Genomic DNA, 19,707 nt, shown 5'->3' on the forward strand with positions numbered 1-19,707 from the left:
AAGAGTTTTCCAAACACAAATTGATATTCACTTTTAATCAAGGACTAGGCGTAATCTGGGTCAGAAAAACAGACACTCCCAGACAGAGGTGGATGTGGAGGAGGTACTAAAGGTACCTGAAGGAGATGAGCTGGGTGTACATCAGAACGGGACAGAAGAAGGTGAGGAGGAGTTTCCACACCTCCGTGCTCCTCTTCATATCCCCCCACCAGATCTGAGACAGGAGAGACTGGAGGGGAGGCACATAGAGATGTCGAGTTTTGCAATTTATTCAATCTATTGTAGCCTATGATGTCACGTTATGCTCCTGTATACAACTTCAAATGTACATGGTTACATTCTATGCACTGGAGCATCCAAGACGCAGTGAGATATGATTACAGACGATGAAAAGAATGCGCAGGTTGAAATGTTTTGTTTAATTAGAAGGCAGAATAGCCCAGCCAAGTAGACAGACAGACAATACAGACAAGCCAGCCAGCCAGCCAGACAGACAGACAGACCTGTACTCCATCGTGGCTGAAGAAGAGGCGGGCGTCAGCGGCCATGCCCATCTTTAGACAGGTGGTCCCTCCCCATACGGGAGACTTCCTGATCAGCAGGGTGAAGGAGCGACTCTCACTGCTCTGGTAACACTTACTGAATACATCTACAGAGACGGATTTAAAGGCCTACATTATTTTAGTGATGCAGATCCAGTTTTGGACGTGTGTAAAATCCCCTCCATGATATGGGCTACATGTGTCCAATCCCATCATGAAACAAGAGATGAGAACCTCTGTGAATATCGGTGAACCTTGTCTTTAGAAGTTATTTTCTTGTAACAATTGTTTGTTTTCCATTTCATTAGTTCAAAATCCAAGCCCTCTGTAGGCTATCTTTACCTTAGGCCTAGTATAACGAAGGCTGGTTCAACAGCAATTTTATGATATCATTACATTTGACATTTGTTGTTTTAAAATGTTATTAAAACCGAACATGATTTACCGTCCTGGTTTTATGGTGAGAACGTCGGTGGCAAGCATTCGATGCAACTTTTGGAGAAGTGTGTTTGCGATCTGTAAGATTGTTCCAATGTTTATAAAACATTATATTTGGGAGCAAGTTGCCTTGTCTGAATTATATGCCCATAGGGAACAATTATGGTGAGTAGACATTCCCCCTTTCTCTTTATATTGGATCTTTATCCAGCTCCTGTGAAATGTTAGGATGTACGTAAAACCCTCCATAGTCTAAGTTGCCTTGTTTGAATTATACGCCCACAGCGAACATTTATGGTGTCTGTAACTGTATTTAGCCTATTTAAAAACAAGTTTTTGTTTTGTTTTTATTCGAATTTGATTCGAATTATACATTGTCTTTTTAGGCCTTATCAATAGCCGAGTGAATTTAACCTTGCTCATTGACTACGTTTGGCATGTCCACAGACTGAAATTTACAGTAGGCCTAGCCCATATATCAGTGCGAATGCTATAGCATATGTTTAACAATGTATTTCCAAATTGAAGCAATGCCATTACAACATGGACTGCAAACATGTTCAATATATTTTGTAAATATGGGGCAGGCTATTTAACAAACTAGGTTATAACAGACTAACATTCGAATTGGAGTTGATGACAACGCAATACATGAAAGACCGTAAATACAAACTTCAAGTAACCACATTATTTAACCATGGAGCAGGTTCTGATTGGCCAGTGAGGGTCCAAGCCACGACACACCCACAAATGGTTTATTCATCAAAACCCAGCCCTTTTGCGCCACCTTCAGTAACTGCGTCCAGAATTATGATTGTGAAAATAGCAACAATATTTCTGGCACAGCCCTGAACCTACAGCATAGCGCTACCAACAGTGCTTAGATTTACCATTGCGTTAGAGTTGTTAAAATAGAGCCCCTGGTCTCCGGCGGGGAGTCGCATGTGAGATGAGAGCGAGGAGTGTTACCACTACACCAGGCTCTGCACTGTTTTCCGCTTTTCAACCTTCACAATATTATGGACGAAATGACATAACACCCTCTCCGTTATCACTTTTCATGTTTCTATTAAACGAAAAGGTATCCTCTCGTCTCACCGTGAGCCAGGTTCTCGAACCTCTGCGCTAGCTCCTTCATGGCCAGCTTGGTCTCCGTCTCGCTCTCCAGCTTGGACAGCTCCCGTAGGATCTTACAGCCGCTCAGAGCACTGAGGACCGACTCGCCTGCCATCTCCCAGAAGAAGACGGCCATGTCGTTGCGGTTCTGCAGCACAGCCCAGACGAAGAGACTAGCCCAGGGAAAGAGACAACGCTTGTCCTGGTACACACAGTCGCCCCGCAACAACTTACTCACACGCTGAGAGAAAAGGTGAAGGGGGACGGCGAGAGGGGAAGAGAGAGAGAGAGATGATTGGGGGGAGTTCCAATAACGAAATTAAGTATCTCAGACCAAATATGCAATTTATATTACACGTATCAAAGTACAAAGCCCACAAAAAGTGAATACAAGGAGAAAATGGAGGGAAATGAAGAAAAATAAACTATGCAAAAGGAAAGAAGGAGATAGGAAAATCTATGTGATTGAGAGTACCTTGAGAGCCTTTCTCTGGGAGGAGATGTTCTCCAGTCCCAGTGGTGAGTGGTAAAATGGCTGACACACATCCCCCATCAAGTCCTCCAGGACTCTCGACACCTGAGAAGAAAGGGAGAGAGGACAGGGTGGTGGAGAAGATAGAGGGGGAAGATAATATGACAAGAAAAGGAGAATGAGGAATGATTGATAACCCATATGAAAAGCATAGGGATGTTTTGTAATGTCCATTTCAAATAACAGCAGGTGTTGTTTTCATACAGCCATAATCCACAACTAAACATTTCCAGATCTAACAGAAATAATTAACCCTCCAGAACTAGATTCAAATAGAATTCATGTTAATTCACCTGATTGAGCTTGCCTGGTGCAATGGAACCCAAAAGTGCAAACACAACCAAAGTACACTACATGACCAAAAGTATGTGGACACCTGCTCGTCGAACATCTCATTCCAAAATCATTGGCATTAATATGGAGTTGCCCCCCCCACCTTTGCTTCTATAAAAGCCTCCACTCTTCTGGGAAGGCTTTCCACTAGATGTTGGAATATTGATGCAGGGACTGGTTTCCATTCAGCCAAGAGCATTAGTGAGGTCGGTGTACTGATGTTGGGCGATTAGCCCTGGCTCACAGTCAGCGTTCCAATTCATACCAAATGTGTTTGATGGGGTTGAGGTCAGGGCTCTGTGCAGGCCAGTCAAGTTCTTCCACACCGATCTCGACAAACCATTTCTGTATGGACCTAGCTTTGTGCACAAGGGCATTGTCATGCTGAAACAGGAAAGGGCCTTCTCCAAACTGTTGCCACAAAGTTGGAGGCACAGAATCGTCTAGAATGTCAATGTATGCTGTAGGGTTAAGATTTCCCTTCACTGGAACTAAGGGGCCTAGCCCAAACCATGAAAAACAGCCCCAGACCATTATTCTTCCTCCACCAAACTTTACATTTGGCACTATGCATTGGGGCAGGTAGTGTTCTCCTGGCGTACGCCAAAACCAGATTTGTCTGTCAGACTGCCAGATGGTGAAGCGTGATTCATCACTCCAGAGCACGCGTTTCCACTGCTCCAGAGACCAATGGAGGCGAGCTTTACATCACTCCAGTGGACGCTTGGCATTGCACATGGTGATCTTAGGCATAAGTGCCGCTGCTCGGCCATGGAAACCCATTTCATTAAGCTCCCGGTGAGTTTGGAACTTGGTAGTGAGTGTTGCAACAGAGGACAGACAATTTTTAAGTGCAGCATGCTTCAGCACTCGGCGGTCCCATTCTGTGAGCTTGTGTAGCCTTCCACTTCGTGGCTGAGGTGTTGTTGCTCCTAGACGTTTCCACTTTACAATAATAGCACTTACAGTTGACCGGGGCAGCTCTAGTAGGGCAGAAATGTGACAATATGACTTGAAAGTCACTGAGCTTTTCAGTAAGGCCATTCTACTGCCAATATTTGTCTATGGAGATTTCATGCCTGTATGCTCAATTTTATACACCTGTCAGCAACAGGTGTGGCTGAAACAGCCGAATCCACTAATTTGAAGGGGTGTCCACATACTTTTGTAAACAGAGCATTTGGGAATAACTTTTTTAATCTAAAATTGATTAAATAAAAATGTTTTCCTCATCAATCTGCACGCAATACCCCATAATGACAAAGTGAAACCAGGTTTTTAGACATTTTCTGCAAATTCATGAAATAAAATAACAGAAATACCTTATTTAAGTATTCAGACCCTTTGCTATGAGACTCAAAATTCATTTTCTGCAAATTCATGAAATAAAATAACAGAAATACCTTATTTAAGTATTCAGACCCTTTGCTATGAGACTCAAAATTGAACTCATGTGCATCCTGTTTCCATTGATCGTTGAGATGTTTCTACAACTTGATTGGAGTCCACCTGTGGTAAATGAAATTGATTGGACATGATTTGGAAGGGCACACTCCTGTCTATATAAGGTCCTACAGTTGACAGTGCATGTTAGAGAAAAAAACAAGCCATGAGGTTGAAGGAATTGTCCATAGAGCTCTGAGAGAGGATTGTGTCGAGGCACAGATCTGGGGAAGGGTACCAAAAAATGTCTGCAGCATTGAAGGTCCCCAAGAACACAGTGGCCTACATCATTCTTAAATGAAAGAAGTTTGGAACCACCAAGACTTTTCCTAGAGTTGGCCGCCCAGCCAAACTGAGAAAACTGTGGGAGAAGGCCCTTGGTTAGGGAGGTAACCAACAACCTGATGGTCACCCTGACAAAGCTACAGAGGTCCTCTGCGGAGATGGGAAAAATGTCCAGAAGGACAACCATCTCTGCAGCACTCAACCAATCAGGCCTTTATGGAAGAGTGGCCAGATAGAAGCCACTCCTCAAAAAAAGACACATGACAGCCTGCTTGGAGTTTGCCAAAAGGCACCTAAAAACTAACAGAATATGAGAAACAAGATTCTCTGGTCTGATGAAACCAAGATGGAACTCTTTGGCATGAATGCCAAGCGTCACATCTGGAGAAAACCTGGCACCATCCCTACCGGTGAAGCATGGTGGTGGCATCATCATGCTGTGGGAATGTTTTTCAGCGGCAGGGACTGGGAGACAAGGCAGGATTGAGGAAAAGATTAATGGAGCAAAGTACAGAGAGATCCTTGATGAAAACCTGCTCCAGAGCACTCAGGACCTCAGACTGGGGCGAAGGTTCACCTTCCAACAGGACAACGACTCTAAGCACACAGCCAACACAATGCAGGAGTGGCTTCGGGACAAGTCTCTGAATGTACTTGAGGAGCACAGCCAGAGCCCGGACTTGAACCCGATCCAACATCTCTAGAGACCTGAAAATAGCTGTGCAGCGACGCTCCCCATCCAACCTAACAGGGCTTGAGAGGATCTGCAGAGAAGAACGGGAGAAACTCCCCAAATACAGGTGTGTCAAGCTTGTAGCAACATACCCAAGAAGAATCGAGGCTGTAATCGCTGCTAAAGGTGCTTCAGCAAAGTACTGACTAAAGGGACTGAATACTTGTCAATTTGATTGTTTTTTGTAATTAATACTTGCAAAATGTCTTAATCTGTTTTTTCATTATGGGGTATTGTGTGTAGATTGATGAGGGAGAAAAAAACAATTGAATCCATTTTAGAATAAGGCTGTAACAAAATGTGTAAAAAGTCAAGGGGTCTGAAAACTTTCTGAATGCACTGTATATGTGGTGTACTTGAAATGAGTACATTGAATAAAAATGTACTAAAAAACACATCTCTTACTTCAAATAAACTGAACTTATTCGCAGGCCGCCGCCCCCCTGGCGACCCACCAGATCCTTTGGCAGGAGAGACATCCAGCAGCATGGCCTGCGAGCTTGTCATACCCTGGCGCTCCCCTAGGCGGCGCTGCAGCAGGACGTAGGCTAGAGAGCTGTCGGCCACCGAACGGTAGAGGCTCTCCAGCCGCCCATAGGTCAGGTAGTCCAGGATGTTGAGTCCGTTCTCGGTGAAGAGGCGCACGAATTGTGGCTTGTCGTTGACCAACGCGTCCGTCATGGAGTCCTCCAAGTCCTGGTACTGCAAGGGGGGTTAGGGAGGTTGAGAGGTCAAAGGTGAGAGGTAACAGAACAAAAATGTGTGTTTCTTATTGTGAAAATATTTTGTTTTCTTCCACGTGATACCAATGGGCGGCAGGTAGCCTAGTGGTTAGAGCATTGGGCCAGTAATCGAAAAGTTGCTAGTTTGAATCACCAAGGTAAAGAATCTGTTGATGTACCCTTGAGCAAGGCCCTTAACCCTGTTTGCTCCAGGGTTGCCGTTGATAACGGCAGGCCCTGGCTGTGACCCCACTTTCCGAGAGTGTCTCAGGGGGATTTGGGATATGCAAAAAAAACTATTTTCAATACACGCTTGTACATGTGTGAAATGGGAAAAAATATAAACACTCTCCTATGTTGAGTAATGAGCACTGCAGTATACCAATACAGTGTCATGGGAGCTACCTTACTGTGCATGAGATGATCATGACCTCTACACTGCCCCCCCCCCCCCCCCCTCACCTCCCCTCCCCCCTCACCTAGAACAGCCTCAATTAATCCGGCATGTACTCTACAAGATGTCGAAAGAGTTCCACAGGGATGCTGGCCTATGTTGACTCCAATGCTTCCCACAGTTGTGTCAAGTTGGCTGGATATCCTTTGGGTGGTGGACCATTCTTGATACACACAGGAAACTGTTAAGCATGAGAAACCCAGCAGCGTTGCAGTTCTTGACAAAAACCGATGTGCCTGGCACCTACTATCAAACCCTGTTCAAAGACACTTAAATATTTTCTCTTGACAATTCATCCTCGGAATGGCAAACATACACAATCCATGTCTCAATTGTCTTCCCTTCATCTACACTAACTGAAGTGGATTTAACAAGTGACAATAAGGGATCATAGCTTTCACCTTGATTGGAAAGAGTAGGTGTTCTTAATGTTTTGTATACTCAGTGTATGTCCAAACCTACAATGAAATGGCACATAAACTTGAATCTGAATCTGATGGAACAGGTCTTTGACAGCTGCTGTATAGATGGAACAGGCTGGGTCTCCCAAAGCCTTTGTGGCTAAAGTAGTGTATTATTTCTCTCGGCGATCCACTCACGCCACTTGTGAAAACAGTGCTCACGCACAGAAGTTCAGCATTCACACATCTATTTTATAGTTGTTAATCTCTCGTGGCTGTGTGGCTGGAAGAGAGAAATGATTTACTACTAAGTTCTCTGTGGAGAAAATAATTTAAAAAAAGTGAAAGTATTGAGAAACCCTGTCCCAATTTGATCCCCTCCATTTCCCGATCCTCCTAGACCTTAAGCATTTGAAGAGATGTGTACCCAATATTGTAAAAAGTCTACCTGCCTTCTGATAGGCTTGGTGGAATTTAGGGCCTAAACCAGGGATCAACAACTAGATTCAGCCATTCAAGAATGTTTTTCTTGAGCAGATGGTCAGGGGGCCAGAATATAATTACAAATCATTTGTAGATGGCAAATTGACCACAAGAAGCCCAAACAGATATAATGTTTGACTAACACATAATATCAAACTTTGCTTACATTTGTATACAATCACGTTTCTCTCTATTATGCGTGGGAATACTTGGGAACACATTTCTTAAATTAATATCACTTGGAGCTGATTTCCTGGTGTTTTGAGTCTATTATGTCCCCCCAAGAACTCGGACCGCGTGCCGCCAGTTGGGGAATCCTGGCCTAGGGTCTAGGGGTTGATTGGGCACATGAGTCTCACCCTCCAGTGGATGTCTCCATTGAAGAGCTCACTCTTGGCGATGTCCACTCTGTTCCAGGTAACCGCCAGCTTCAGCTCCTCAGTGTAGGGGCTGGCTTCACTTGACACACGCTGCTTACTCGCTGACACACACACACGTGCAAAGAGACACGCATAGACACAGAGAGACAGAGAGACACACACAAACAAACACACACACACGTCTTGACTTGAGGATACTGTACACATACAGTACCAGTCAAAAGTTTGGACACACCTACTCATTCAAGGGTTTTTCTTTATTTGTACTATTTTCTACATTGTAGAATAATAGTGAAGACATCAAAACTATGAAATAGCACATATAGAATCATGTTAAATAAATATAATAATATATTTTATATTTGAGATTCTTCAAAGTAGCCACCCTTTGCCTTGATGACAGTTTGCAGACTCTAGGCATTCTCTCAACCTGCTTCATAAGGTAGTCACCTGGAATGCATTTCAATTAACAGGTGTGCCTTGTTATAAGTTATATAGTGGAATTTCTTTCCTTCTTAATTGAGCCATTCAGTTGTGTTGTGACAAGGTAGGGGTGGTATACAGAAGATGGTATTTTACCAAATAAGGTCCAAAGTCCATATTATGGCAAGAACAGTTCAAATAAATAAAAACGACAGTCAATCATTACTTTAAGACAGGAAGGTCAGTCAATGCAGAAATTTCAAGTACTTTGAAAGTTTCTTCAAGTGCAGTTGCAAAAACCATCAACCGCTATGATGAAACTGGCTCTCATGAGGACCGCCACAGGAAAGGAAGACCCAGAGTTACCTCTGCTGCAGAGGATAAGTTCAGAGGACAAGTGTACTTTGCTCCATTCATCTTTCCCTCGATCCTGACTAGTCTCCCAGTCCCAGCCACTGAAAAACATCCCAACAGCATGATGCTGCCACCACCATGCTTCACCGTAGTGATGGTGACAGATTTAATCCAGATGTGATGCTTGGCATTCAGGCCAAAGACTTCCATCCTGATTTCATCAGACCAGAGCATCTTGTTTCTCATGGTCTGAGAGTCTTTAGGTGCCTTTTGGCAAACTCCAAGCGGGCTGTCGTGTGCCTTTTACTGAGGAGTGGCTTCCGTCTGGCCACTCTACCATAAAGGCCTGATTGGTGAGTGCTGCAGATTTGGTTGTCCTTCTGGAAGTTTCGCCCATCCCCGGAGGAGAACTCTAGAGCTCTGTCAGAGTGACCATCGGGTTCTTGGTCACCTCCCTGACCAAGGCCGTTCTCTCCCGGGCAGTCAGCTCTCGGAAGAGTCTTGGTGGTTATAAACTTCTTCCATTTAAGAATGATGGAGGCCACTGTCTTCTTGGGGACCTTCAATGCTGCAGATATTTTTTTCCCCCAGATCTGTGCCTCAAAACAATCCTGTCTCGGAGCTCAACGGGCAATTCCTTCGACCTCATGGCTTGGTTGTTGCTCTGACATGCACTGTCAACTGTGGGACCTTATATAGACATGTGTGATACTTTCCAAATCATGTCCAATCAATTGAATTTAGCACAGGTGGACTCCAATCAAGTTGTAGAAACATCTCAAGGATGATCAATGGAAGCAGGATGCACCTGAGCTTTAATTTTGAGTCTCATAGCAAAGGTTCTGAATACTTGTGAAAATAAAATATAAATTATACATTTGCAAAAAACATTGAAAACCTGTTTTCGCTTCGTCATTATGGGGTATTGTGTGTAGATCGCTGAGGATTTGTATTTATTTAAGCGATTTTAGAATAAGGGTGTAACGTAAAAGTTTTGGGAAAAAGTCAAGGGGTCTGAGTACTTTCAAAAGGCACTGTATCTGGAGCCCTGTAGTTTGGTTTATAGGAGATGAGTGTGCAAATATATTATTATTGAAGGTATTGACAACCCATAACCCACCAAGCATCTGGGTGTTGGCTGTTTGTACCATTGGAGTTCAATACTTCTAATCATTTGTTTGGGTGGGAAAGGGATATACATCTTTACCATGGAAGAACAATTGTCAAAAAGATAACTATAAAATGCAGAGACATTATTTTCTCATTCGCCTATTCTAGCTTGTTTTACTCTTGGAAGACATGGACATCGCTGTTTTTTTTGTTCATTTTTTTGTCTCCTGTAATGAAATCGGGGAGGGGACTGTGCATTTGTCTCCGTCTTTTTGTTTTTATGTATTTTGTACAAGTTCATTGCTTTGTGTTGTTGTTGGTTGTGTCTTTATGGAAAAGGCTAAATAAAATGTTTGAAAGAAAAAAAAATATATACAAATAGAGGACTGGTTCCGGACAACTGTGTGATCACGATCTCTCCACAGCCGATTTGAGTAAGACCGTTACAAAGGTCAACATTCACAAGGCCTCACGGCCAGACGGATTACCAGGACATGTACTCCGACCATGCGCTGACTTACTGGAAAGTGTCTTCACTGATATTTTCAACCTCTCCCTGTCCAAGTCTGTAAAACCAACATGTTTCAAGCAGACCACCTTAGTCCTTGTGCCCAAGAACACTAAGGTAACCTGTCTAAATGACTACCAACCCGTAGCACTCACGTCTGTAGCCATGAAGTGCATTGAAAGGCTGGTCATGGCTCACAACACCATTATCACAGAAACCCTAGACGCACTCAAATTTGCATACCGCCCCAACAGATGATGCAATCTCGATTGCACTCCACACTGCCTTTTCACACCTGGACAAAAGGAACACCTATGTGAGAATATTATTCATTGACTACAGCTCAGCATTCCAACACCATAGTGCCCTCAAAGCTCATCACTAAGCTACGGACCCTGGGACTAAACACCTCCCTCTGCAACTGGATCCTGGACTTCCTAACAGGCCGCCCCCAGGTGGTAAGGGTATGTAACAACACATCTGCCACGGTGATCCTCAACACGGGGGCCCCTCAGGGGTGCGTGCTCAGTCCCCTTCTGTACACCCTGTTCACTCATAACTGCACGGCCAGGCACGACTCCAACACCATCATTAAGTTTGCCGATGACACAACAGTGGTATGCCTGATCACTGACAACGTCGAGACAGCCTATAGTGAGCAGGTCAGAGACCTGACCATGTGGTGCAATGACAACAACCTCTCCCTCAACGTGATCAAGACAAAGGAGATGAATGATTGTGGACTACAGGAAAAGGAGGACGCCCCCATTCTCATCGACGGGCTGTAGTAGAGCGGGTTGAGAGCTTCAAGTTCCTTGGCGTCCACATTACCAACAAACGAACATGGTCCAAGCACACCAAGACAGTCGTGAAGAGGGCACGGCAACACCTATTCCCCCTCAGGATACTGAAAAGATTTGGCATGGGTCCTCAGATCCTCAAAATATTCTACAGCTGCACCATCAAGAGCATCCTGATGGGATGCATCACTGCCTGGTATGGCAACTGCTTGGCTTGCGGCCGCAAGGCACTACAGAGGGTAGTGCGTACGGCCCAGTACATCACCGGGGCCAAGCTTCCTGCCATCCCGGACCTATATACCAGGCGGTGTCAGAGGAAGGCTCTAAAAATTGTCAAAGACTCCAGTCACCCTAGTCATACACTGTTCTCTCTGCTACTGCACGGCAAGCGGTACCGGAGCGCCAAGTCTAGGTCCAAGAGGCTTCTAAACAGCTTCTAGCCCCAAGCCATAAGACTCCTGAACATCTAATCAAATGGCTACCCAGACTATTCGCATTGCCCCACCCCCCTCTTTTACGCTGCTGCTACTCTCTGTTATTATCTATGCATGGTCACTTTAATAATTCTACCTACATGTACATATTACCTCAATTACCTCGACTAACCGGTGCCCCCGCACATTGACTCTGTACCGGTACCCCCTGTATATAGCCTCGCTATTGTTACTTTACTGCTGCACTTAAATCATTTGTTTCTTTTATTTCTTACTTTTTTTGTATTTTTCTTAAAAACAGATTGTTGGTTAAGGGCTTGGAAGCATTTCACCTGTTGTATTCGGCGCATGTGACAAATAACATTTGATTTGATATTATGCCCTGCATCAGCTTATACAGTATGGATCAGCGGTGTGAACTGTGGATACATATGGGCTGAAGGCAAATTATTCCACTCATGCAATGCTTGCATTCGCGAAACAGGGGTGATACGGTGTATCATACCTCTAACCAAGGCTTTGAGCAAGACCGTGTCAAAGTCATCTGGTCCCTCCTGCTCTCCGTGGTAGACAGTGATCAGATCCCTGTTCAGGTAGATGCTCAGAACCTGTGAACATGGGATAAGAGGAGAGATGCTGAGGTGTAGGTGAAAATAGTATGATTACCAGTTTGGCAAACACTGTTCAAGGTCAATATTTGAGAGGCTCTTTATTGTGGTCAGGCTTTTCAATGTCAATTGAAATAATTCTGTTGAAATCCTATCCAATCCTTTCACCTGTTTGTGGTAATGAGGGAAAGGAGATGAAGAGAGGAAGCCGTGAAATACAATGCTTAGCTGAGAAAAATGACCCTTTGCAGCAAAAGACTGCCCCACATTCTCCCTTGCTCTTACCCGTTCTACCAGTTTGTCCATCTCCGTTTCGGACGGAAAGTGCTTCCTAACCTTCTCGGCCACTCTGTCTTTAAGGTCCACACTGGGTCCCGCCTCCCCCTCCCCCTCAGTGGAGGACAGGACGGGGGGCGCAGACGATAGGCTCTCCAGGACGTCGCTGACGAGGTCGGCCACACCACCCGACCCCGCCAGCACCAGCCAGGGCATGGAGTTCCTCAGAGAGAGATCCAACCGCTGGGAAGGAGAGAGAGGGAAGAGGGGAGGTAGGACGGAGGGAGAAGGGAGGGTGATATACAAGCCTTGCAATAGACACAGATAGCAATGAGCAACTAATAGATTGATTATCAAAAAGGGTTTGTAAATAAAACTACTCAGACTATAAGAAATTAAGTCATGTGTTTGTACCTCCAGCATGGTTGTCTCTCCTGATATCAGCATGCACAGGACGGGGATGTCAATGCTTCCACTGCCTGACAGACAGATGTTCAGAACTGATTACAACTTCCAACAAAAACAACTGAGTAACAGCTTGAAATGTCTCAACATTTTCTGTTAGCTATACATTACTATTTGCGGCAGGTAAACTAAGAAAGCACTAGTGTATTACAGGGTTCCTACTCAGATAAGAGAAACAGAATGTTAAGAATACCAAAGTTTTTAGCGCAATGCATTTCGTCAATGTGTGTCACTGCACTCAAAAGAATCAATCGTCTAAGATGACCTTTTCAACTCTGTGTGCTTGCATTTACATTTTGATAAGCTCATTGAAAAGACATGATGTGACATGTAATGGCTAGCCCGGCATGCTCTCCTACACTTGGCAGAAGAACTGGACTGTGCCATGGCTGAGGTCCAACAGATGCCATAGCTGTAAAATCGTATTATCATGCATGCAGTGCTTTACTATCACCACAGGATGGCATAGTGCACTCTCACGATGTCAACCTGAAAATGCAATAGCTACTCTAGGCATTTCAGCACAAAACTAGGTGACTTCAGAGGTCATAGACTATAATAACAGCATTGAATGGTTATAATGCCATTGATTATTACATTTTTTTAAGTTACTATATATATTTTTTTTTCAATACATTATTTTTGGGGGGAACTTTTTATTTATTTATTTTATTTAACCTTTATTTAACCACGTAGGCTAGTTGAGAACAAGTTCTCATTTACAACTGCGAGCTGGCCAAGATAATGCAAAGCAGTGGGACACAAACAACAACACAGAGTTACACATGGAATGAACAAACATACAGTCAATAACACAATAGAAACAGTCTATATATAGTGTGTGCAAATGAGGTAAGATAAGGGAGGTTAGGCAGAAAATAGGCCATAGTGGTAAAATAATTACAATTTAGCAATTAAACACTGGAGTGATAGATGTGCAGAAGATGAATGTACAAGTAGAGATACTGGGGTGCAAAGGAGCAAAAATAAATAAATAACAGTATGGGGATGAGGTAGTTGGATGGGCTCTTTACAGATGGGCTATGTACAGGTGGCAATGATCTGTGAGCTGCTCTGACAGCTGGTGCTTAAAGCTAGTGAGGGAGATACGAGTCTCCAGCTCATTGAAATATACCTGCTGGAGCGCGTGCTACGGGTGGGTGCTGCTATGGTGGCCAGTGAGCTGAGATAAGGCGGGGCTTTACCTAGCAAAGACTTATAGATGACCTGGGGCCAGTGGGTTTGGCGACAATTATGAAGCGAGGGCAAGCCAACGAGAGCATACAGGTCACAGTGGTGGGTAGTATATAGGGCTTTGGTGACAAAACGGATGGCACTGTGATAGACTGCATCCAATTTGCTGAGTAAAGTGTTGGAGGCTATTTTGTAAATAACATCGCCGAAGTCAAGGATCGGTAGGATAGTCAGTTTTACGAGGGTATGTTTGTCAGAAGGAGTGAAGGATGCTTTGTTGCGAAATAGGAAGCCGATTCTAGATTTAATTTTGGATTGGAGATGCTTAATGTGAGTCTGGAAGGAGAGTTTACAGTCTAACCAGACACCTAGGTATTTGCAGTTGTCCACATATTCTAAGTCAGAACCTTCCAGAGTAGTGATGCTGGACGGGCGGGCAGGTGCGGGCAGCGATCAGTTGAAGAGCATGCATTTAGTTTTACTTGCATTTAAGAGCAGTTGGAGGCCACGGAAGGAGTGTTGTATGGCATTGACGCTCGTCTGGAGGTTAGTTAACACAGTGTCCAAAGAAGGGCCAGAACCCCTGTGGTAACGCAAGATTAATCATCCTCTAGAATTCAAATCAATACTAGTATAAGTAATATGGTAATAGCTTGGTGTTGCCACATGACAGCCTAGCTTTAACCTATCCAGTTCAACCAGAACCACGACAGCAGGGCAACAGAGACAAAAGGAGGCCCTGTTCGAATACTTTCAAATGCATCTTTCCTTTCTCCCTTCCTTGTGGTGATAACTGATCTAACAGGATTGTCCAGTCATGCTGATGAGTGATTACTTCAAGGAGGGAGGAAAGGATGAATTTTGGATAGGTTGAAGCCACGCAGTCAGGTGGCAACAACAAGCTAAAACCATATACCGTAATTGCTGGACTATTAAGCGCACCTGAAAATAAGCCGCACCCACTGAATTTAAAAAAAAAATGTATTTTGTACATAAATAAGCCGCACGTGTCTATAAGCCGCAGGTGCCTACCGGTACATTGAAACAAATGAACTTTACACAGCCTTTAAACGAAACACGGCTTGTAACAAAAATAAATAGGCTTTAACGAAACACGTCTTGTAACAAAAATAAATAGGCTTTAACGAAACAGGCTTGTAACATTTTATTTTTTTTAAATAGCAGTAAACAGTAGCCTACCAAGAAAGTCCTTGGTCACTATCTTCCTCCTGTGCACTGAAACCACTGTCATCTCCTTTGGTGTCGGAGTTGAATAGCCTCATAATTGCTTCATCCGATGTTGGATCGTTTTCATTGTGCTCTCCTCACTTTCATCCGGAGGCAAATTCCCCGCTGAGTTTATGCTGCCCTCTTCAATACGCAGCAGCTCCACGCTGTCAGGACCCACTGGCAGACTTGACCATAAATCGCTCTTCGCAATTTATGGGTGACAAGGATTTCTCCCCACTTGTCACCCAAGCCTCATTTTCTAGTTCGGGCCATCTGCTTTTCTTTCCTCTGAAAGCTTTTGTTGTCTTTTTGCACTAAGTCAGTTTCTCACGCTGCTGTTTCCAACGTCTTTTAATCGACTCATTAAGGCCAAGCTCCCGTGCAGCAGCTCTATTTACTTTTCAAACAGCCAGATCGATCGCCTTCAAATTGAAAGCTGCATCATATGCATTTCTCCGTGTCTTTGCCATGATGAGGGTGACAAAATGACTACCGTAATCAGAATGATGGAAAGTTTGAGCGCGCTCGATTTACTTCACATTATGTGACGGTGCTCAGTTTTTTGGCGGCATGAATTTGTGAAAGCGGGAAAAATCCATAAATTAGCCGCGTCATTGTATTAAGCGCAAGGTTCATAGCGTGGGAAAAAAGTAGCGGCTTATAGTCCGGAAATTACGGTACTAGTATGGATTCAAATAAAAAGACGCCCTCCACCGGAAGTAGTGCCCTTATTTCTCACATAGTTTACCTGAGGCACATGCTTTTGTCAAGCCTGAATTAGAACAGAGACTAAATTGACGTATTTGAATCTAACGTCTCTCACCCCAGATGCCTGTACGCTGATGGGAAATATAGTCCTCCAACCGGGCCCTGAAGCCTGCCTCGCCCCCTCTGCGGCCTACACTCCCATCATCCACCAGAAGGAAGGCCTGGTAGTTGTTGTCCAGGCAACATGAGTCACGGGACGTGTTCTGGAAGTAGTACCTAGCAGGAAAGCTACCCTGAAAGAGGGGGAAACAAGACATGGTCAGAACATGGGGGCTTTTCATACTACTGTGACTGGAAATAATTGCAAAAAAATCGCTGAAGTTGGAGACTTATATCTCCCTCACTAACTTTAAACATCAGCTATCTGAGCAGCTAACCGATCGTACACAGCCCATCTGTAAATAGCCCATCCAATCTACCAACCACATCCCCATATTGTTTTTATTGACTTTTTTGCTCTTTTGCACACCAGTAGTTCTACTTGCACATCATCATCTGCACATCTATCACTCCAGTCTTAATTTGCTGAATCGTAATTACTTGGCCTATATACTATGGCCTATTTATTGCCTTACCTCCTCATGCCATTTGCACACACTGTATATAGACCTTTTTCCTATTGTGTTATTGACTGTACGTTTGTTTATTCCATGTGTAACTCTGTGTTGTTGTTTGTGTCGCACTGCTTTGCTTTATCTTGGCCAGGTCGCAGTTGTACTGGCCTACCTGGTTAAATAAAGGTGAAATAAATAAAACTGAGCCAAACCGAGCCAAGCCAAAATATCTACCATCATTTCCACCATTCTTTCTTGAACTATGCTGAAAAAGACAATGTGAAAAGGAAATATCTGAGTTAGCAGTTTGGTTCGGCACGATAGCGTGTGTGCGTGCATTACCTGCGGATTGACCAGCTGCTGGCGGTTGTGGACCAGGCCCCAGGGAGCGATGCCCAGAGCCACCACCTTGTTCAGGGAGACAGAGGAGGCAGCGGTGGCATGGTCCCTTACCGCTTCCCCTACACACCTCCCGACACCCTCACGTAGGCCTCCAGTCAGTATCCACGCTCCTGTAGTAGTAGGTGTGTGTGTGTGTGTGTGTGTGTGTATGTGTGTTTGTGTGTGTGTGTGAGAGAGAGAGAGAGAGAGAGAGGAGAATATCATGGGATGTTATTACATGATCAAGTATATTTCCAGTTAAAAGTGGTAAGATGGTATTATATTGACAAGTAATGATGGTTACTTGGAGCAAATATGATTCAAGAGAAATAGCTAATAATGTTAGCAGACGATTCGGTCATTGTCAGTTGCTTGCTAGGAAAACAACGGAGTAGGCCTAATGTTGTAGATTTTGTAGAATGGAGAGACTTTTATAGAGACCAAATGTTACAAAAAACAAAAGTCATGGCAACTCACTCACTCATTATCACTGGTTCTTAAGTCATAATTTTCAAAAATGTTATTCAGGATTATTGATTGTCTAAATACATCTGTCCTCTCCTCGTACTTCTCCTTATTGAGCCAATTACTCTCTCTTTCCTCCCACTCTTAAGTTCAATGTTATTTGTGCTTGCATCAGCAGTAGCTTTTAACCTAGATAATGGTGGGTGTTGTATGTGAAGCTGGAGTGGGGGAGTGGGAGTAGAGCTTCTCAATGAAATGCTAAAAACCAGAGCATCTCATATAAAATGCCCGTGAGTGGCGCAGTAGTCTAAGGCACAGCATCTAAGCGCTTGAGGTGTCACTACAGACACCCTGGTTCGAATCCAGGCTGTATCACAACTGCCCGTGATTGGGAGTCCCATAGAGCGGCGCAACAAATCCCCAGCGTCGTCCGGGTTTGGCCGGTGTAGGCCATCATTGTAAATAAGTATTTGTTCTTAACTGACTTGCTTAGTTAAATAAAAGGTTCAATGTAAAAAAAAATATTAAAGGAACGTTACATATTGCATAACATAGGAGGCTGAAACACAGCAAAGGTGATTTAAAAAAGAGTTATAAATCCACTTACTAATAAGCTAGATGGAGCAGAATACCTGGAGATATGAGGGGAGACAATTCATGTGATTGTATTATCTCTTGAAAGACCCCTCTACTTCTTATGAAAATGACAGGTTAGAGAGCAAGGTTTTACCAAATATTCAGTCATCCTAGTATATTCAAAGGGTCACGGGAAAATTCAAAAAGAATCAGAAAGGTGGGTCACAGCTTGTACAACTTTGGTAACCACTGGGTCAGAGAGTGTAGAGGGCGGGACAGCTGCGAACAGTAGTGGATTTCCACGATTCCCTATCACCCCTCGGGGTATGGGACTAATTTGTAGTACAATGACCATTTCCTCTCTCCTGAAGTGACAAGGCCACGGGCCCGCACCAGCTACTTGTCGTTCTCCAGAAGTCCCTCTGAGCCCTAAGAGTTCCAGACAAAACAATAAATATGCTCACACTCACTGTGGTATTGCACGGCGAGAGAGTTGTATAGTGGTTGGGCAAGGCAGAGGTCATACAGTAGGGTGAGAATTGTCTTCAGTTCTTAGTGTCTTTCCTGTTGCTATAAGTACGCACTTACAGAAGAAAACTGTTGCAACCTTTTTTGTGTGGCTAAGTTTTCAAATCAGCAAATGTTGTGACTTAGTAAAACCTAGAGTTTCAGTATTTGCCTAAAATCCCAATGCATTGTCCTGGATGGTCACAATATATTACAGTTAGTGGATTTCATAAAAATAAAAAGTGAGACATCACAAAAGTTATCCTTTTTAGATAAACCAATACTAAATATATTCACCTCACCAAATCATTTATTAAAACACTTTTTGCAATGAAGGTCTAAAGCATCCTCAACAACACTCTGCAGGGAAGCACCATGATCTACCTGGAGGACAGCTAGTTTCCATCCTCCTCTGGGTACATTGATCTAGCAGGCTCATGGTTCTCAGCCCCTTCCATAGATTTACACAGTAGTTATGACAACATCCGGAGGACATCCTCCAACCTATCAGAGCTCTTGCAGCATGAACTGACATGTTGTCCACCCAATCAAAGGATCAGAGAATGAATCTAGTACTGAAAGCATAAGCTACAGCTAGCTAGCGCTGCAATGCATAAAATGTGGTGATTAGTTGACTCAAAGAGAGAGAAAGACAACACTTGAACTGTTTGGAACAAATAATTTTCTTCAAAAATGAATGAGAAGAGATATATTTCGTTGTATTTTTTTTACACGGCTTAATTTAACTAGACAAGTCAGTTAAAAACAAATTCTTATTTACAATGACAGCCTACCAGGGAACAGTGGGTTAACTCTCTTGTTCAGGGGCAGAACGACATATTTTTACCTTGTCAGCTTGGGGATTCAATCCAGCAACCTTTCGGTTACTGGCCCAACACTATAACCACTAGGCTACCTGCCACCCCAACTAGCTAGCTAGTTTTTACCTACTCAAACACGTGGCTCAAACAGAGAGGGGTGCTATGTTAGCTAGCTGACTATGGCTATCCAACACTGGAACTCTTCCAAGTCAAGATAAGCTTCTGGTTTTATTAATTTAATGCCACCGAGGCCCTCCGGTGTAATTACTAAACTGCTCGCTGACTGTACACTGAACTGCATGATTGTAGCCTCTATGACGTTAATTAATATGGTGACAACAATGTAGGCTATGTGTAGAGGTTAGTGGTTA

The 19,707-nt window shown here is 43.8% G+C and overlaps 1 protein-coding gene across 1 annotated transcript in view; it reads right to left on the reverse strand.

Moving 5' to 3' along the window:
* Positions 1-19,707, reverse strand: part of LOC129854142 (transient receptor potential cation channel subfamily M member 4-like) — a 70,705-nt gene that overhangs the window by 36,774 nt on the left and 14,224 nt on the right. The window contains exons 5-15 of the mRNA XM_055920898.1: positions 16,929-17,098; positions 16,088-16,265; positions 12,790-12,854; positions 12,385-12,618; positions 11,997-12,099; positions 7,842-7,963; positions 5,828-6,124; positions 2,572-2,673; positions 2,079-2,337; positions 504-649; positions 117-229 (exon numbers count right to left, since the gene is read on the reverse strand). Of these exons, the coding sequence (XP_055776873.1) occupies positions 117-229; positions 504-649; positions 2,079-2,337; positions 2,572-2,673; positions 5,828-6,124; positions 7,842-7,963; positions 11,997-12,099; positions 12,385-12,618; positions 12,790-12,854; positions 16,088-16,265; positions 16,929-17,098 (1,789 nt within the window). The remainder of the gene's footprint in view (positions 1-116; positions 230-503; positions 650-2,078; positions 2,338-2,571; positions 2,674-5,827; positions 6,125-7,841; positions 7,964-11,996; positions 12,100-12,384; positions 12,619-12,789; positions 12,855-16,087; positions 16,266-16,928; positions 17,099-19,707) is intronic.

This window comes from Salvelinus fontinalis, chromosome 1 (genome assembly GCF_029448725.1).
Source record: "Salvelinus fontinalis isolate EN_2023a chromosome 1, ASM2944872v1, whole genome shotgun sequence".
NCBI lineage: Eukaryota > Metazoa > Chordata > Actinopteri > Salmoniformes > Salmonidae > Salvelinus > Salvelinus fontinalis.